This window comes from Mercenaria mercenaria, chromosome 15 (genome assembly GCF_021730395.1).
Source record: "Mercenaria mercenaria strain notata chromosome 15, MADL_Memer_1, whole genome shotgun sequence".
In the NCBI taxonomy this organism is placed as follows: domain Eukaryota; kingdom Metazoa; phylum Mollusca; class Bivalvia; order Venerida; family Veneridae; genus Mercenaria; species Mercenaria mercenaria.
In genome coordinates, this window is record NC_069375.1 from 27,977,097 (window position 1) to 27,998,979 (window position 21,883).

The 21,883-nt window shown below is 33.9% G+C and overlaps 1 protein-coding gene across 1 annotated transcript in view; it reads right to left on the reverse strand.

Annotated features, from left to right (window-relative positions):
- Positions 1–14,700, reverse strand: part of LOC123556154 (uncharacterized) — a 45,177-nt gene extending 30,477 nt beyond the window's left edge. The window contains exons 1-2 of the mRNA XM_053524147.1: positions 14,385–14,700; positions 13,333–13,818 (exon numbers count right to left, since the gene is read on the reverse strand). Coding sequence (XP_053380122.1) covers positions 13,333–13,818; positions 14,385–14,700 — 802 coding nt within the window. The remainder of the gene's footprint in view (positions 1–13,332; positions 13,819–14,384) is intronic.
- Positions 14,701–21,883: the final 7,183 nt, after the last annotated feature.

A 21,883-nucleotide genomic window follows, 5' to 3' on the forward strand; every position in this document is an offset into this window, starting at 1 on the left:
TAACACGATATCTAAACGTGTAAGTTTGATATGATTTATGATGTTGTTATTGAAAACACACACACACACACACACACACACACCCACACGTACGCACACGCACACACACACGCACACATACAACTAAATCTAGTTTTCTCGATTTCGAAAGATCTACTACTATTAGTATTTTTGCTGAAGAGAATAAGTTAACATATCTCCATCAATGTTTACTTAAAATCGTTAAACTCGAGAAAATATACCGTTTGCAGAAATCAAACGTGAATTTTTAACATTATTAAAAATATATTACTTGAATTCCACTATAAATGTAGAGATCATGTTCCAACAAAAAGTGAAGAATGTGAGGAAAAAAACACCGCACTCTCGACGTTTGACAGAAAATAGCACAATATACAAAATTCTTGAAATTAAAAGAAATTCATCTCCCTATTTCATGTAAATTGTCTTAGCAAAACGTTTCTGAGAAATTCAATGTTTTTTACACAACAGTTGCTTCTATATTGGTAGATTAATTGCCTAGGTCCCTCCAAAGATATGGAAGGAATTTTGTTTTTTCTTTTTACTCACAAAAAGGCTTTTTTCCTAATAATTTTTCTTTTTCAGTCATGTCTGAGAATAAAATTTTAAAATATTTAAGTAAACTCAGTGTAAGTAAGTCTACTGGACTGGATGGTATTCCTTGTAAGTTTGTTAGAGATAGTGCATCTATTATAGCTTGTCCGCTCACACATATCATAAATTTGTCTTTAATTCAAGGGGTAGTACCAGATGAGTTGAAATCTGCAAGTCTTAGAGTTGTTCCCCCTTTTAAGAAAAATGATAAAACAGATGTTGGTAATTACCGCCCTGTGTCCATACTTAGTATAATTTCCAAGATTTTTGAGAGGGTTGTTTATGACCAAGTTGATTCCTATCTCAATGACAAAAATTTATTGTACAAGTTTCAGTCTGGTTTCAGAAGAGGATTTGCAACTGATACATGTCTCATACATCTTTCTGATTATATCAAGTTTGAAATGGATAAAGGTCATCTCATAGGCATGATTTTACTTCAGAAGGCATTTGACACTGTGGATCATTCTATCCTTCTTATGAAACTTGAAGGCCTTGGTCTTGGCCCTGATGTATTACGTTGGTTCAGATCATATTTATCTGACAGACAACAACTTGTAGATGTCTCTGGAACCTTTTCTAAGCCTTGTAAAATTACTTGTGGTGTCCCGCAAGGGTCAATACTAGGACCTCTTTTGTTTTTAATTTATGTGAATGATGTCTGCAGTGGTTAAAAATAAACTGTTACTCTATGCTGATGATTCTGCTATAATGGTCTCTGGTAAAACTAAGTCATCTATAGAAAATGATCTAGCTAAAGATCTTGAAATGGTTAGTCAATGGTTAATTGATAATAAATTGTCTCTACATCCGGGTAAAACTGAATCTATTATATCTGGTTCCAAGCCTAAACTTAGGACTAATAGGGACCTTAATATAAAGTGTAATGGTCAAAATATTAATCCTACCTCAGCTGTCAAATACTTGGGTGCAACCTTAGATCAGAGTTTAACTGGTGAATCTATGGCTAGTTCCATTATTAAGAAAGCTAATGCCAGGTTAAAATTTCTTTATAGAAAGAACGAACATACTAAAAGACTTTTGGTTTTATCCCTTATTCAATGCCATTTTGACTATGCCTCTACATTTTGGTATTCTGGTTTAACAAAATTTTGGAAGGACAAACTACAGGTTACACAAAATAAATTGATCCGATTTGTATTGAACTTGGAACACAGATGTCATATTGAACAACATCATTTTATTTCTCTAGACTGGTTACCCGTTTCCAGAAGAGCTGAACAAATTACTCTTTGTCATGTTTTTAAAATAAAAAATGGTCAATCCCCTCATTACATGGGTCATCATATCGTTAAACAGGATTCTGTTCACGCATACCAAACTAGATCAAGCCAAAATGGGTCATTTGTGCCACCGAAAGTTAAAGGTTTTGGTCTAAAGTCTTTTTCCTACTTGGGCTGCAAGTTATGGAACATGCTGCCTCCCCACATAAGACAATTGCCCAACATATCTAGTTTTAAAAGGGCGGTAAAGGACCACTTTCTTAACGATAAGCTTCGTTGCTGAACTTATGTGTTCTTTCTGTTATCTAGTCCCTGGTTTTTAAGAAATTATATTTTCACAATGTACTGTGATATTGGTGTCTATTTATTCATCTGTCTTTCGTTTAATTAAGAATAATAAACTGATTAGTTTGAGCAATTTTAATTACATATGCATAACATATATGCTATTTTATAATAATGAACATAGTAATTTTTTATATATATTCATGTTAATGTTTCATGCCTCTCTATGTCAGACCATTGGTACCAAAGACCACAATGGAAATAAGAGATTTTTTTTCTCTTTCTTGTGTCATCCTTGATATTGATGTGACTGACATAGTTCATAACATATTACTTCATATGACAACTTTTATATGTGATTATAAATTTTATTATATGCATGTATTATAACTATGTTATGTTTGCTCAATTATCGAAATAAATCTATCTATCTATCTATCTATCTAAGACACAAGACAGGCGGTATGTTTCATTTGAACTTGCTTAACAAACACTGGTATTTATGGAATATACAGTGTACTTAATTACTTGTAAAAGAAATGTGAACAATATGAAAATACCATAAATATTTTGAAATAGCGATGTCCGCCAAAATAATCAAAATAATGTTTATATAAAGTGCTACTGATAGATTTTGAAAGACTGGGCTCATAAAACTTTAAAAAAGTAAGACTTCGTAAATATAATGACAAAATCACAGTAGACTACACCAGTTTTATTGTAATAATAAAAGAAATCTGGTCAAAAATATAAATATTATGTTGGGAAACAGTACAAATGTGTGTGTGATTTTTTCCCCTGTTTTTGGTGGATGGAGGGGTGTGGGGAGTAATAACTATTCTCAAGCTGTATCCTTAATATTTCCAATGACTGAAGAAATTGCAGTATCACACGACAAATTAGCGATACTATAAGAAACTCCGATGATCTGCCGCTAGCACAAGACATATTTAAGTAAAAACCGACTTCCTTACCTAACTACAGTGAATGCTGATAAAATGCCGGAAAGGGCGTACAGCGTACAACTTATCGCTATTATGGGGTAGTAGTCGTATATGCAGCGTAGGCTATGGCCACGCGATCGAATTAAGAGGTTCGTTAGGGAAAAGTCATGTGCCGTGGCCAATAATATGAAATTTGACGGCACAGAAAGTTGGATAGTATTTTTATGATAATGAATTTATATATCACTACACTGAAAAAAAAACCTGACCGTGGTTCTTTTTATCTACTGCGTTTTAGCTTTAAACCACTGTCTTCTTAAGGTGCATGTTAGTGAAATATCTTTATTCTGTAAAATATATTGGATAACCTATCTGCTATTAACTAGTTTCTAGTTTCTGCACGAACACAAGGAAGGCAACGATTTTGCCGTATATTGAATAATTTATTATGCAAAACTATATCCTGTCATTGTCGAGATATGACCAAAAGAAGTGCCTAGGCCTTTCGTATCTTGAGCAATGAAATAGGTCTAATCGCTAAGGTGACTGTGTCTTAAACTAGCTGGCAGACTATGTAGAATGGCCTTTGTTAGAGCTGATGAGACCTATACATCTAAAAAATGTTTTTCTAGCTACCTCACCTAAATTATTTGTATACCAATGATTCGTGAATGATTTGTATGATGAGGTAGATAATTTCTGGAATCAGACAAATCACTTTTGTTTTAAACTGACAACCTTCAACTAATGATAATCAGCTCAAACTCCTATAGGCTGGAGCAATTATACTGGTCCCCTCTCAGACAGTGTCTTTGAATCAACAATATACGAATCCTATCGCATAGATGTTCAGCCTATGTCTTCTTATTTGAAGCTGCAACTCAATACGTTTGCCATTACTCCTGGCTGCTCAGAGCCTATATGCCATCGCATATATACATTAAACTACCCTAATAGGTATAATCTCGATGCCCTGACTGTACTTGGCCAATAACACTGAACCTGATATATAAGCCGGAACTTTCCTAAGGTCTCAGTAGGTTACCAATCTATGTGTTTCTGTCTCAGCTTTATAATACTAAGCCTATATTTGATATTGTCTATAGATAGCATTTGACTATGTCGTAAAGGTTTTACTTCTACTCGCTGGCCATAAAGCTCGAAACCTAGTTACAATACTGTAACTCTTATTAACCTATGAACGTCAAACGTCTTCTTTTAAATAATTTATCCATCCAAACAGTGTAGCTGCATTAGTTTTCTTATCAAGATACTGGCATTTATTATAAATTGGATTCTCGATGTGTTTACATCAATCCATGGATATCGAATGAATCCACTGTCATCCATTTACTTATTTATACCGTATCAAAAGTGCGGTTTGATTGGTACTATTTATATAACTTTTGTTCTGATTAGTCCAAGTTCGTACATTGTATTGTACAACAAGTACTTACGCTAACAAATATTTTGTTCACTTTAACTCTTGTGTATAATATAACGCGTGATTATTAGATCCAGCTATCTCTGTAATTAACTCAAATCAGCCATAAAGTACCCAAATTTTATTATTTACAATTATTCAACTATAATTATTCTTACGGTCGCTTACGCATAATCTGTACATAAAAAGCCAATCTCTGAAAACTGCGTCAGGGAGTCGACTCTTTAGCTCTGTGGTCAGAGCATTGGATTAGCATCCGAGCGACCCAGGTTCGAATCCCGCCACAGGCAGTTGGGATTATTTCGTCATAAAATGCTATGCTCTTTTATTTTCTTACGCCCAATAAGTAGGCTTGAGGCTCGTCTTTATATTGTGCCGAAATGACACTTTCTATGCCAAAATGGCTTACATGTCATCATAAATGATGAATTCTTTGAAGAGGTGAAACTTTTGCCTGTACGTATAATGCCAATCTCTGACAAATATGTCAGAGAGTTGACTCTTTGGCTCAGTGGTTAGATATTTGGACTAGCACCTAAGCAATCCGGGTTCGAATACCGCAACAGTTGGAATGTTTCGTCATTAAATGCTATGTTTTTTATCTGGGTACGCTTAAAAGTCATAAGATAATAGCAATAATAGAATGCAGATTGGCTCATACATCTGTGTTTCTGTATCATATCTTCAATACCTCAAAAATACTAACTATTCTGACGGTCATAACGACCGGTTTATTTACTGAATAACCGATATACATGGCAAAATTACTGAGAAGTTCATACTCCTTCTGAAATTGTAAAAAATAATTAACAATTTTGATACATACATGATTTTTATACTCCACACTTCCAACAGATTTTTATATGAGTTAAATAAAGTTTTACCATAAATGCACGTGATTCCTTCAGACGTTATTTCTGTTGAGGAGTAATTAGTTTGTTTTAGAAGTAAAAGCGGATTGTACGAGGGAGGTATGTTGTCTGCATGTTCTCCATTGCATCCTTCGTGTCCGACATACTCAAGTAAGCGATCCATATCTTCCCATACATCTCTAGGAAAGAAGGCATGAGATGAGTATGCATTCGAAAACTATATTTTTGCTAACACATTGAAAAGAAAATATTAACTTATTTTTTAAAATATCAAGTTTCAGTGTTAATCAATTTTCTTATGATATAGAGATAGTTCATACGTCTTCTTTTTCAAGACATACATATCAAGTAAAACATTTGATGCATATGTACATGTGTATATTTCTCAAAGCAAATATATTTAAAATAGTATCAACATTGTCATCTCTAGAGCAGAAATATCGAAGAGACATAACCGCTTGGATGTTTTATCTTAAACAGTAATTGAACAGCAAGCTAGTTAACTATAGTGTTTTATTACATGACATCAGAAATAGTTTTCATAATTTTTTAAAGTTCTTATTTTGGCGCAGCAAAAAATAATTTGTTGTTGAACAATAGCGCAAACTATGGACCGGCGATTTTTAATATGGAGTCAGGTTACAATTGGGTTTATCTAACATTGCATTGAACAGGGTCCCACTTTGCTGTATAATGGTCCAATATAGATAAAAATAGAACTACGCTACTAGCCAAATATTCGTAAGTAGGCATCAAAATTAATTAGTTTGATTCAATGTAACCATTGAAACGAGCTCGCCTTTGTATTCAAATATTGCTACTGTGTGCACATACATTTTCTCAAACTTTATAACTTTTTTTATTTTCTTGTGTTTTTCTTGATCCAGTCTCTTTAAACAGAATGTATTTGATATTTTCAACTTATTTTATTCTTTCACTAAGGTACGCACACACGCAAGCATACAAGCAGTCATACCTTCTCGCATACTCACATACACAAAAATATATAGCTCTCAGACATTCTGGTCATATCCTACGAAGATCAGAGATCAGTTAGAAAGTATTGTTTGTGTTGTTAACGAGCCTGATCTATGATCTGATCCAGTGACCTATTCTTTTACTTCAGTGTTAAATTTGATCTTGATTTCATTTAACAAACATCTGACCTACCGGTATCATGAAGACCAAACTGAAAATATGACCCCAAATATACTAACAATTTTTGTTCTATTACTTGGTCTGTTGGACTGTGTTTACCTGATATACCTCAGTTTCGTGAAGACCTGGTTAAAGATGTAGCCTTTGGAGTATAGACAAGGCTTTTTTTTATCATTTAACCTACTGGCCTACTTTTTAACTCCAGATGACTTAGTATGGACTCCTCGAGATTGTAACAAGAGAAATCATTCTAAAAAATGTCATTAAGATTGTTGCAAATCTGTGACCTATGGAGTGAAATGTTAATGCTGCACGACGGACGACGCCAGACGACTGACGACAATGCAACAAAGCAACCTGGGCGTTACCCAAAACAAAAGCGTGTCCTCAGTCACCTCATTGGAACACATTGTTTAAATGCCGTGTGTCTCGTATTTGAACTCAGTGTTGTTGTATGCTATATATGGAGAACATTCAATTTTATTTCTATAGAATTCCACTTTTGTCGGTGATAAGGGACGTGAGGGCTGTTGCACATTTTATTACCTCTCATGAACAGACCCCGCTAAACCGAGTCGTCTATAATATTGCTTGGTTGCGTTCTATGCTTCACAGACCTTTTTACAATCACAGCACAACAGTTTTTAAATGCCGTGCGGCGGCTGTTTAAGGAGGTAGGTTACCTTGTTACCAGGGTAAATTCAAATTAGTTGAACCGCAGCAAATTTTTGTATTTCATGTAATATGATGTTTTTACTGCTACAATCTCAATTTATTTTATCTCTGTCCCTTCAAGTTCAGTTTTTATCCAGGTTTGAAGAACATGACCCTCCAAAGGTATTTTATATTGAAAGAAGAAGGAAAATACGGATATTTAACACTTTTCAGTGTATTTTAGTTTCAATGATATCCGTAGAAGTCTGCATAGTTGATGATTTTACTTGTATGCGTGTTAGCTTTCTATTATAAACTTAAAATGTATATGTCGCGGGGCTCGTGTTTCCATGGTAACGCATTTTCTCTAATTTTAAACAACTATGTATAAAAAACGGGGTTTTCGACGGCTTCAGTTCAATTCTGATAATGACCAACATGAAATATTTGGGTAATATTATTAGCAAAATACCAAGCACTTTACATGGTACCCTATTTTTCTTAAAGTAACCATGGCAACAGAGATGTTTAAAATAGCTTATATCTTGCTCTTTGTGGTAATTTCTTATAAAAAATATTGAAAACAATTATTTTTCTTGTTTATGTAGCTTTAAAACATATTATTTCAAACGCAAGTTATATTTTCATGATATTTGCATTTACTTAAACAAATTTCACAGCTTAAAATCCTTGCAGCAGTACCCTTCGTCTGGCATTTTTCATGGAAAAATCGTTCAGCATGCTGCTATTATTCTCATAGATATTGTTGAAATGAAAATAAAAAGCCATAGCTGTGTTCCTTAAATAGACAAGTGTCAACGCTTTTGAATTTTGATATAAAGGTCACGGGCTTCGTTTCCATGGTAACATCAATTCAATTCAAGAAGCCACACTTTTCTACTGAAATTTGAACAATTTTAGAGCTTACTTTTAGTATATATGTAACAAACTATCAAGGAAACTGAAAAATAGGTATTTCAAATCAAACTGCAAGTTTTTATTTGAAAATGACCGTAACAAGTAACCTTTCACCCAGCTATATTCCAAATTACATTGGTTACCATCATCCATTTTCTTACATTCCGCATAACATTTCAATATAACTAAATAAAAGAAGCAAAATATTGATTATAATTCAGAGAAAAAGATTCATAAAAAATATTTCAGCAAATAATAGCTGTTTGTAAATAGTTCAAATCAAGAAAATGCACGGAATTACGTACTTTCAAAATAAAAGCTATTGATTTTGCCACGGTAACTGACACGTAACGTCATGACGTCAATGACGTCATTTTAAGGCAACATTGTTTTGAAGCGTTTCTGCGGCAATTTATTCATCATTTCTGCATTACTAAACCATAAAGCATCAGATCGAAGACAAGTTCATGAATTGTGTTCAGAAAAATGGATATACAAACACATTTAGTTTGTCGTAAACGTCGTCGTAAATCGTCACGTTAGCTTCCGGTTGGACATGCGCACATACAAATATTAAGGTAACCTACCTCCTTAAGTCTCTAAGTACGACATAACGAGTTAAGTCTGCTTAATTTTACGGGTCAAAGCTGTCGCGCAGAAATAAATTCCGCACATTTAAACTATCAGAAGATTTTTGGACTCAATAATGAACTTTGATATTCCACTTAATATAATGACCCGTAATTTTATCTCACGTGTGTTTCGTCTGCTGTCAAGTTATTCACACCGTATCGATTGTGGTTAATTGATTTTGTTATTGGATCAATCTACTATAGTATTGTCCACTAATGAATGGTTACCGTTTCGGGCGTGTAATCTTTACAAGTGTATATCACAAAACACGCTAGGTGTATGAAAAATGTGACAAACGTTATATGACTTTGGAAAAATAAAATTGCATTTTGCGATTTTTTAAAAAGAAGTTCCGATTTAAACTAACTTCATTGTCCTAGAATAATGACGACAACTATATGCATTTGAGTCATTAATTATGGGTAGTAAATGCGATAGCTATTTCCCATGCGCAGAATTTACTTCCGGTGTATGTAAACCGCAAAAATTAATTCCTGCATTTCTCAAATGTCACAGAAATAGAAAACGCAGAAATATACTAGGTCCATTTTAGGACAAAATCGCAAAAGAATGCCCTTAGAATTAACCCGTTTTACGGTAGTTGGGCTCAGTGCTATTATATTTTCTGGTCTTTTGAAGGTCAAGTTGTGATAATGTTTAATAATGAATAACATCCATTTAAATTGTGTTAGTAGATATTCGTTTGAAGAACGCCCATGTCGACAAACATTCCAATGATTCATGCTCTTCAGATATTCTAGAAATACCGCATAAGTACGAGAACAACCTTCTCTGATGTGTTTCCTAGGTACAGTGAAATTTTTCATAAAAGTTCAGTTTTACTCATGAAAGAAAAGTCTCTCCAGAATATGAGATCAAACAAAAATCTTTTAGAATTATCTTTTAACCAATTGTTGGAAATATTTGGACAGTGGTCTGTGATATTTGAGTTTTTATAAGTGCGCATTCAAAGTGCGTGATATTTTGCATTCGTTAAATTGTGTGGACCTTGTAGATACTACACCAAGATCAGTGAAGGTATTGTTCAATTTTTGGATATGATAAATAGCTGTTGTGTAGCAGTGGTGATTTAAAGTGAGGTCTTTTGCACAGTTTATTCGTTTGAACTCCCCGATGTGATTTTACCAAGGACCTCTTAAACACTGGGCCCAATGTATTCGTTTGTTTTGAAATTGTTGTCTATTATTTTACTCTACGTTCTTAGAATGTTACTAGATCTATTCATTCTTGATCTTTGTCCTTTTAGCTTACTAGTTCGCAAGCTGATCAGCCTTTGCCCGATGTCTGTCCGTCCGTTCACGACTGGTTATTACTTATAATGACCATTTCGATAGTCTGTAAACTATTACATGTATTTCACTCTCTAACGCAGACACAACAGTGAAAACAGTAAATTTACTTTATGTATTATATTACTGGAAATAATGTCAGAACCTTAAACTAATTCCAGTATAAAGTTGTATTGATGACTTATTATCCTTAGTTACCTGTGCAATACAAGAAGATAAGTCTTCAACAGAAATCCAAGCCACACTATAGAAATTAGGCGATAGATTAGGAGAGCTTCATTTGATTCTAATTAAACAAAGTATTGCAATTTTATCTGAAATAAAATCATTTAAACGAAACATTAATAACACTTCTTTATTCACATGCATGCATAACATAATAAAGCAGTTTCGGAAGCCTTTTATAAATGAGCCGTGTCATGAGTAAATCAACATTGTGGGTTTGCGACCAGCATCCGCGCAGTCTGGTCAGGATCCATGCTGTTCGCTAACGGTTTCTGTAATTGCAGTAGGCTTTAAAAGCGAACAGCATGGATCCTGACCAGACTGCGCGGATGCTCAGGCTGGTCTGGATCCATGCTGGTCGCAAAGCCACTATGTTGGTTTTCTCATGGCACGGCTCAATAATAATTGCCATAATCGCTGATGAATTTCGAGCAAATATTGATGTTATCAAGTACCACGCCAGTCTGCGTTGTGAATTCATTTTTAAATGTATTTTTCTTGTTTCTGATTTTGTGATACACGTGTTTGGTGTTCAATCGATTTTAACTTCTTCAATGCCGATGGGTTTGTTTTAGAAAAAAGTTAAAAAGTCTCCCCGTACTTGGATTCAGTGTTGTTAAATTTTCTGGTCCTTTGGGATCATGGAGTCCATTCAACATATGTGTAATAGAATTCCGCTTAAGCCGGTGCTAGGGGGCGTGAGAGGTGTTGCACATTTCATTACCTCTCATGAACAGACTCAATCAAACCGAGTCTGCTATTATTCTTTTTGGTTGCATTCTTTGCTTCCAAAGGATCTTTTTACAGATTTTATTAGAAATATGTATGTATAATTTTTTTTCTGTTAAGAATTCTTTTCATTTCTCAAAAGTAGGTTACAGCATATAGCATATAATATGTGAAATACTCTATAAGTAGGTGATTACATTACGTTTTTTTGTAAAATTTGCATAGTCCAAAACTTGTGTAAAGCCCTGACCCTCGCCATATTAGATTTCTTTAAAGAATGTGTCTGTCCTTCAATTCGGACAGTACCATCGAGTGATTAAAGAATGTTTACCAAAAGATACTATAGTAAGATACTAAGCATATGGTCCACAGAAACGGCCACAATAGATATTTTGAGGACCATTCTTTGTGTGTTTCGTTTCCTTACATACTACTTCTTTCACAGCAAAATATTATGTTGGATTTATTTAAACCTGAAAAGTTAAAACGACCAGCTCATAAGCGGTATGTGCCTCAAATGTTTATTATACAAATGCAAGCCACACTTACAGCCATAAAACTGACTAGTGTAGAAAATCAAAGAAAACCAGTGTCAGTCTCATGTATCATAATTTAGTACACATCCTGAAGTTGTTGACAGCTTCATGGAACTAATCATGTAAATTCAAGTACATGTGCATAAACATGTAAATGCATAATGCAAACTAAGTGTATTAAACGAGTGTCATAGTGAAGACCTAATAGCATATTACCAGCCGAATGACGTATCAAGCTAAAATATGATGCTGTAAAATGCGAAGAATTTGAGTGGTTAGAACCGGAAAAATAAACATGTTCCAATAATTTTATCAGTTTATAAAATATGGGCAGTCATTCGGATGCGAATATTAAATCACTCGTGCTACGCACTCGTGATTCAATCATTACGCATCTGAAATCCTGTCCATATTTTATTACCTGATAAAATATTAGTATATATTTATTATTTCTTAATTATCATACTGTAAAATCGCTTAATTTCATGGGCATGAAATTTCGTTGTTTTAGTCAAAATTGCAATTTCGTTGGGATTTAAATTTATGGATTTCAACTCTTGAACATAAAATGAATGGGAATTTTACTTGTTCGCTGGGATTAAATTTCGTGGATTGACTCGAAATCCACGAAAATTAATCCCCCACGAATATTAATGATTTAACAGTATATGTAGAGCCAAGGAACCATTTACTTAGAAAAACTTACACTTGTGAACTTATTATTTATTCTGACAACATGGAGCGAAACACAATCTTATAAGCGCCGTTGGTAGAAAATTTTACCTACACATTTCCTGACTACAAAGTATTCTCAAAAATGGAGTTGAAACAAGGATATCTCCAGATTATGGTGCTTCTATATTTCAGAAGAGGCTCGAAGCTTCCTAGTATGATAGGTTACCTTTCAAAATTCATTCCGAGATATGCAGTACGTACGGCACCGTTTCGAAGGTTAACGGGGAAAGAAATCCCGTTTTTTGGGGTACCTGATGAAGAGATAGCACTTCAGACACTGAAAGACAGCATAACAAATGACAACACGATGGCATTCTTCAACCCAAGAAAACCAATAATAGTCCCCACTAAAGCTAGCTTTCATGAAGGCCTGTCAGCTGGATTGTTCCAGAAGACAAGCAAGGGACTGCATCCTATACATTATATCAGCAGGTCAATGTCACAGGCAGAGAAACGATAAGTCAAACTGAGAAAGATGCTTTGGCTGTGAAATGGGCCAAAACGAGATTTAGCACTTTCTGGAGCACCAAGGTTCAAGATAATTACGTCTCACAAACCATAAATACCAATGTTTAATAAAGCATGTGCTAAATTACCACCACTAATCGAGAAATAGATCATAGAGATGCAAGATCTTGACTTTGAATTGGTACATGAACCAGGCAAGGACGAAGCAGATCCAATGGACTACTTATCGCGACATCCGCTCAGTGAAACAGAACCCGACGATAAAGATCATACGATCAAGATAATAGTTGACAACGAACATGGACCGATGCTTGAACGAGTAAAAGCAGCCACATCAAAAGACGATATTTTTCAAGATATTTTAGACCGCATGAGACGAAATGATTGGAAAATGCACAAGGAGCGACCAGAAATAAAACCATACTATTTGGTAAGACATGACATTTATCGCTCCTAAGGAATGATACTACGCAACAGACAAACTCCAAAGTTTTCAAATGTTTTTCTTCTGTCCGTCCCGTTATAACCATGTCATCCAGAATGCACTGAACACCGTCTATACCTTGCAAGATTTCATCAATCGTACATTGCCAGATCGCAGGTGCTGACAATACCTTGTAAAATAACCTATTCATCGAATACAACCCTTTACGAGTATTAATTGTTAGTATTTTCCTGCTCTGTTCGTCAACTTCCAGGTGTAAATAAGCCCATTTTAGATCCAGTTTTGTGAATTTCCGACCATTCGATAAATCTTCAAAAAAGTCCTGTATATTTGGAAGTGGGTATTTGTCAACATACATCTCCTGATTGACAGACATTTTAAAGTCTCCGCAAGTTCTCACATCTCCATTTGGCTTTACAACTGGAACAATCGGTGATGCCCATTCAGAAGTGTTCATATTTGAAATAATTCCTTGTTCCTCTAATATGTCAAGTTCTTTCTCAATTTTAGGCTTTAATAAATACGGCACTGGTCTGGCTTTCATGAATTTTGGCATAGCATTTTCATTTAGCGATATGGTAACTTGCATACCTATAACTTTCCCTATGTTTTCAGAAAACACAGAGTCGTAACGCTTTAGTATGTCGTTTAAACGATTGTGTATTGTTTGATTGTCAACAGCATTTACCTGCACAATATTTTCCCAATCAAGCGTGGTATGATGTAATCAATCTCTTCCAACAAAGCGGGTCCGTTGCCTTTAACAACACAAATCTTCACTATCATTGATAGCTCATTGTACTTGACATTTACCGGCTTCGAACCTGCTTGATGAATTTGCTCTCCAGAATACGTTTTAAACACTGACATAAGTTTGTCTAATTTCACGTTTCCAAAATATTTTCGGAATTTGTATATGGACATAAGAGATACAGCAGAGCCTGTGTCAAGTTCCAATCTGACAGGTTTGCGTAATCCATATTTTTATTATCCGACCTTCCGCACACTGAATTGACAAAGAATATGTCATTTTAATCATCACCAACCGAACTGACGTTCGACGGGTTAGCTTTATTCAATTTGCACATACTTTTTATGTGTCCCGTTTTCTTGCAAATGTAACACATTTTCTTTCTATAAAAATTTGCTTGCTTGATGATTACTCTTACCACAGTGCTTACACGGATCAAACATTTGTACAGTTTGTTTTGTTTTCTCATTCTTTTTCGGTTTGCCCGAACATTTCTTTGATTTGACAGTCTTACGTACATGATCAACGGTCGTACGTAAATCCGAAGCGTCCTTTGTGGCAGTGTCCATTGCAACGGCTTCCTCTACGGCCTTTTGTAATGTCAGATCACTTTTAGATAATGATCTCTTTTGTGTGTTTTCATCCTTTAGACCACACACGAATCTGTCACGTAGAGTATCGTTTAAGATATTCCCGAATTCACAATGTTCGAATAATTTCCTCAAAGTCGCCATGTACTCATTTATACTTTTGGATGTTCCTTGGTTTCTTTTATGAAAAGGAACCTTTCAGCAATAATCAACGTCTTCGTAGCCAAGTGATCTCTTGAGAGTTTATACAAGTCATCGTAACTTTTGTCCGATTGTTTCTCTAGTGCACATAATTTGCGCAGCAAACTACAAGTTTTCCCTCTTATAAGTATTTATAATGCAGGAACTCTGTTTCGTTTTCAATGTCATTGACATTAAAATACTGTACGAGCCTCTCATCATACGAAATCCATGATTCCCCATTTTCATCAAATGGTTGATTTTGCCGATATATCCAGCCATTTTTACACTAAGAATTAACGCACAATTTACATGCTAGTAATGGGTTAAATCCATGAAATGTAAAAATGCACAGCTAACTAGACATCATCGTTGCCAAACTGTTGTGCATTTATATGAGAGACAAATACTGCATTGTTTACTTATAGTCTTAAATATATATATAAAGTATAAACTTAATGAGATACAGTCGTTAACTACTCAATACATGGTTATCATTATTACAATATAACCGCTGTGGCACTTAAGCTATACCCTAAGAGTGTGGTTTCACGTGTTTATTATACATGATATATAGCGAAAACGTTTGAATGGAGTGAAGTCATCTAAAGCCTTTGCTGAGAACAATATGATAAAAATAAAAAAAGTATGATTTTATGAAATCATTTTAAGAAAGCAATCCCTTATGTGCGTTCAAACATGTTCAAAATCGTGAATTTGGTGATTTTTCAAGTGACTTGTTATGGCTGTAATTTACAAGATTAAGGACGTCTAAAGAATAGACAGAAGCATGTTGGCATATTGCTCGTACATGTTTGTAAGTCCAAAACCTTACACATGTTGGGAATGTCAGCAGCAAACACCGAAAGAAGACGCAACTGCGAAACTGAAACATGTTTGGGTGTTCGGATACTGTGGTATTCTGCACCGAAAAGGATTTGGTCTACTCAATTTATCGTCGGGGACTGTATAAGACGCACTTAGAAATCAGGTCTAGAAATTAAGACGTTAACAGTAATTTTGGTAATGTTACATGTGTTATAAAATGACCTCGAACCCTTGTTACTACTGTAATGCGCAAATTTCAAGGTGTTAGGGAGCTGGGGGAGGGGGGGGGGGGGGGGGGCTTGATGACGCATTGACTTTACGACTCCAGCACAAATTTTAATTACCATTTGCCAGTTGAATACATTTAACATATCCAAACTGCACTCAAGCTTTACGTTGCACTCGATATTGACCCGTGTGCAAATGGAAACGGTCAACATGTTTTAAATATCCATAACCGGAACACACAAATCAAAAACACTACTAAAAGCACGCATTCAAGGTTTTTTAACGATTAGTTTTATCTCTCGATATTACAAACAATTTTGCATACCTTTTAAAATTCGGTTAAAAGAAACACAATTTTTATAAATTATTTGTTATATTATATAAAAACATACATATTGCTTCTTCAAAAGATCGTTGGTGTGATTTCTAAAACAAACAATTGCCTAAGTTACATTCGATTCAATATATTCTTCGTTACCGATTGACTTATTCCTAACGTCCGATTTGAAAGAGAGTAAACACCGACGCAAGAATACGTATTCGGCCCTAACACAGCATTTCAAATATAAAAATCGTGTATTAGCAGAATATGAGTTACGTTCATACACGATTTTTTTCTCCCGTAAAAACATGCCCAGATACAGTGTGAAAAGGTAGTTTTTATGCAAGAATGTTGAATTGCCGACGGACTTTCAAGATGCCGTCGGTATACGTCCAAAGAAACTGGAACAGATTTTAGTGCTTAGATACTAAAATATGTTCCAGTTTCTACACAGAAAAGACGAACTCAATCCTCAAGTCTCAATGATCACCTTAAGTAAATGTTCGGGCTTGGTGCAGTTAAGAAAGTTAAATAAGGTATAGCGATTAAGGCATTACGTGCTAACCAACGATTAATCTCAGCAAATCGTAGTATTTGTCATTGTGCTTGTGTAGAGTTTACTGAACAGGTTAAACACTATAAGTCACTACCTATTTTTGCAGCTGCCTTTTATTAGTGTTTTTGTACTTCGCGGTCCCTGAATGCATTGCCATTTATCACGCGTTTGGCTTTGACCTTTCAGGAAATCGCACTGAGGCTTGAATATGTACCTTCTTTTTGCCAGTAGAATACATTTAACATATCCAGACTGCACTCAAGCTTTACGTTGCACTTGATAATGACCCGTGTGCAAATGGAAAGGTATTAACTTCCCGACCTAGCACCCATTCCTAATAAGTTACTTAATAATCACCTCATGGCGAACGAAGAGATCATTAAGTTATGCAGTACTAGCACTAAATGCGAATGTATACTTGGTCACCATGAAAACTAAAGGAAATATCCATGTCTCTTACTTAAGTGTGATATTGTGTTTGTTAAATCTAAATATATGTTTATGTGAATCTCATTAGCTTGCACAATTGCTTTACATATTTTATTGCAAATGAGTTACTATATGTAACAATATAACAACAAAATAGCGCCTATTTACTTACACCCAAACAGTTACCTTACTACTAATTATTTTAAAGCGTTAAGACCTAGTAATATGATAATGTGTGTCTTAAAATGATAGTTTGCATTGCTTATATTCTAAAGGTTCTTCTCAGTATTAATGTATCGCTTTGACAGAGACATTGCTAAATTAAGCGTAACATAAACTAGTTTGAAGAGCAATTTTCTTGCTTATCAATTGTCAGTTGTCTGTCCTTGTAACTGCTACTTTTGTACGTTTTGTTATTGAGCCATCACATTAATTAGTTTGCTACAATATATGAACAACTACAGAACAAGCACGTACACACAAATTATTGATATGAGAATAATATCCAAATCAAATTTTGAAAATTGTATCCATTAAGATAAAATTAAATGTATGATTAGTTTAAGGGGTATTTTTATTTGCATTTAGACTACCTAACACGTTATTGATTGATTAAACACATCTTGTAATACCCATAAAAGGATGTCATCTTGTTCAAGATAGCTGCAACTGATACAGAAATACAGTGCAACTTGCATTAAAAGACCTCTTAAAGGAATGGAAAATTGACATTTGAACAAAATTGGCATTTTAATGCACAGTTTGTTTCTTAACAAAACAAAACTGAACTGAAAAGGGGTTTCCTAATGTAAGTGTATGGTGTTGAGATGATTATATCCTGTTAAGTATTGAATCAAAAGGTACATGATAAATGAGTGCATGATATAACAACAAATTAGAAAAATCAGAAACACTTACATTTCGTCAAAAGGAACATACTCCCCATAATAATAATTGTAAAACGAAGGATCCTCACTACAGCTGCCTCTGAAACTAATTGAATGACCATCATTTAATCGTACAGAAACAATGTCATAATAAACCATACGCCAGTTCCACTTGTTAAAACACGTAGCTTTCCTGTGTCTTTCCTAACCATTTCATTTGAACCCCAGTTATTTAAAGATTTTCATTAAAAATCTGTTATTTTGTTTTAATTTTATGTTAGATATATGATATAAATATTAGCTGCTATGGTGAAAAAATGCCACTATATTTAGATCTAAAAGACAAGCATGTTATTGGTTATGGTTTTAATAAATTTCCTCATCTTTCCCCTAATGCCATATGATATTTGATATTATAGATTGACAATGAGGGTGTTTTGATCAGTGTCTAATGAGTGCAGATATCGTTTGCCATTAACTCTCTTGTACAAAAACATGCTTGTATTTTGTAACAATAGTCCACCTGTATAACATTATTTCATACAATTTCCTTTCAGTTAAAGAGTAGTAGTATATTATTTGTACAATTCATCACAGAAAACATAATCAACACTACATGTTCAAGTTTTAATTTCAACATGAGGCCAAAGCTATAAGACGGTGGGAATATGTTTTAATTTTATAAATACGTAAATCAACGAATGAAATAAATACATACCAGATCATCTCATAAATCATATTATTTAAAAACTGCAGTGATTCACAGAAAACATAATCGATGCAAATATAACTGCAGTAGAAAATGTGTACATTGTATTAAAGTCATCGAAATTTACCACTCAATTCAAATGTGTACCGTGGAAAAGGCAACATCCGCGAGCCGGGGACTTTTCAATAATTGTTACATCTTATGTTCAGTTTATCTGTCTATATATCATTTACTTTCCTTGAAAGAAATTCACAATTCCATTTCATCATATTGTTTTTCTTTAACCAATACAAGAACTAATAATTACAAATTTCATAACATATGTTTGACGTCTTTATTTTCCTTTCAGCCTGGTTCATGACCTGGTAATTTTGTTTATTACAAACAATATATACAGTACCTGTTGAATGTGAGCTTATATTTTTATAGTCTTTTTTTCAGAATTCAGAAACATTCGAGAAAAAAACTAGTATTATAAACAGTTATCTCCCATAGGAGTTAATAACAAATAAAATATAACTTGATGTTAGTCATTCACACTTTGTTAAAAGAAGTCGAATATCTATATTTCCGCGGAGTTTGGTACATGTATAGGATATTTGTTTGTCATTCAAAAATAACTCAAGATGTGAAAACAAGAATCAAATATCACTGTTTACAGATGAACTACTGTGAAAGCTGATTAAAATTTCGATAGTGCAGGAAAAACTCAGTTTTAAAATAAAACGAGACTCTGGCTTGCATCTTGCAAGTATTTCGGACAATACATTGTATTCAATTCATTGTAAACGCGGTAGGTTTGAAATATTTCGCAACATTTGCTGTTTGTTAAGCTAGTCGCCGTCTCCATTTCTGACACACACATTATTTAGAGCTATGATGGACTTCTGCTTCACATAATAATCAATTATGTTCCGCATGACATAATAAGGTTTGTAACACATAATGCCCTCGAAATCCAAAATTTAAAATGGCCGCCATTTTGATGGCTCGAACAACGGAAAACTCGAACAAATTTCTACGGGACCCTCGTGTTCGAGCCATCGATGTTCGACTGAAGCTCATTTAATCACACTTGATCACGTTTTCCATAGCGATTTCGTCCGACGAATGGCATAGTTATTACCATTGAAATGATAAAAATATATTGAAATAATCTGTAATATCCATACAGTTTGATTGAATCATTGAAACTGAGTATATTTGAAATAGTAATCAACAAAAAATAAATCAAATCAAGACCGAAAGTGAGTTTAACATGCAAAGTTAATTGGATGGGAGTAATTCAACATGAACAATATAATAATAGAGAGCATTGTGTGTGTTGTAAATAATAACTGGTGCTGTTCATGTTTTAAATGTAGTGACATCTAATGGCCAAGATATACCAACACACTTGTACTTAACGATTAAAGTCACTAAAACATGTTTTTATCGAAACTGTACTAGTTTTCGAATAATCGGTGTTTATCTGATTTTCTGAACAAAACATGCGCATATGTATTTATATTGAACATAAAATCACTAATCTTTTTAATTATAATGTGCATATAATGTGTTAGCATTTTTTATAAAATATCTATTCAAGAGATATTGTAACTATTCATTTCATTCACATAACCCACACCGGCCACAACTTTTCTTTTTAAAATAAGATTGCCGCTAAATTTTGAATTTCTGCCAAAAGCCTCAGAACAGGCGTTCTAAAATACATTTTCTGACTGGATTTCTTTGCTCACTTGTTAAAATTGCGTCAAATCTTATTTTATGTTATAGTCGTTTGCTTTTTAAGTATTACAATTATTGCGAGAAAGAAATCTACAGTTTCAGCAGTGACCTAGTAAAAAGAAAAAAAAAATAACGTTATAATGCTCACTTTTTTGTATTTCTAGTTTTGTAAAATGTTAAATAGATTCCGTGTTTTTTAGGAGGTATGAGCATAATATCATTATATTTATTTAGGCCCTATATCGGTCTTTGCATATAAGATAAAGCGGGTATGGTGGATAAACAGTAAACACTAGACCCACCCATGAAAGAATAGCGCTCTGCTGGCCGTAATGGCCTAACTGGTCTTTTGGTAATGTGTTGTTTCTGTATAGACACATAGTCATAATTTCTACTTATTGATACAGGTCAAGTGGAAGACTTTAAAAGTTATTCCTATACAGATGAAAGTCTATGTAAAATTTCATTTAGCCTTATGTAAGTCTCCGAGATAGGTCTCTTTCGGCCCCAGGGTCATTATTTGTCTACCTTAGATGATGTTACATATCAAATATCAAAGCTCCAGCTATTATGGTTTCAGAGAATGATATTTAAAAGGGTTTTCACATTTGTTTTTGCTGCCAAAGAGATCTACAGTTATAGAGTGTATCTATTTATGACTCACACTGTTCTTCAAATAAGAATAGATGTCTCCGCCATCCTATTTCAAACATCATTGAAGATTCCAGCACTTTTATATATAACCAAAATAAAAGAAGATTCTTGAAAAATCCAGAATAACCCAGACTTAAAAATTGTGTAAACACTCTGTTTATGGAACCTTCTAGAAAACCAATTTTATCCCACCCACATGATTATGTATGCATATACCAAGACTGGGCTTAATTTGATATAAATTGATTAAGTACTATTTTAAACTTTTTGATACGACTATTTATTATTCTTTTAGGAAAGATATGTTTATAACATAATGAACAGTAACAAAAACTGTGCTTATTATTACATTTTTTACAATTTATGTTGCTTGTAAAATTTGCACGACAATCAGGAACACTAAAAATGTTGTCAAATTCAATAGAAATGAAAATTAGAATCCAATTTCGAAATGTATTGGATATTGAATCATGTAAGAAGTTTGACACACTTGCAAAATATAGCGGCCATTAAAGAGACGATTTTTGGAAGACAATGGTTAATTTGAATGCAATGCATACTTAAAATTTAATGAAACGGGACTTAGATGTACGAAATATAACTAAATATCTTAACACATTATTATGTATAAAAAAACCCTTAAATTTATGCTGAACAAACATTAAGCGAATGTTTTCTTAAAAATATACAGTACAATAATCACTGAATATCCGAATATTACTACAGTTTTGATGATATTCCTGCCATTTTAAATTACCTCAATAAAGTGAACGTGTTTATGCATATTGTAGTCACTCTATTTACAA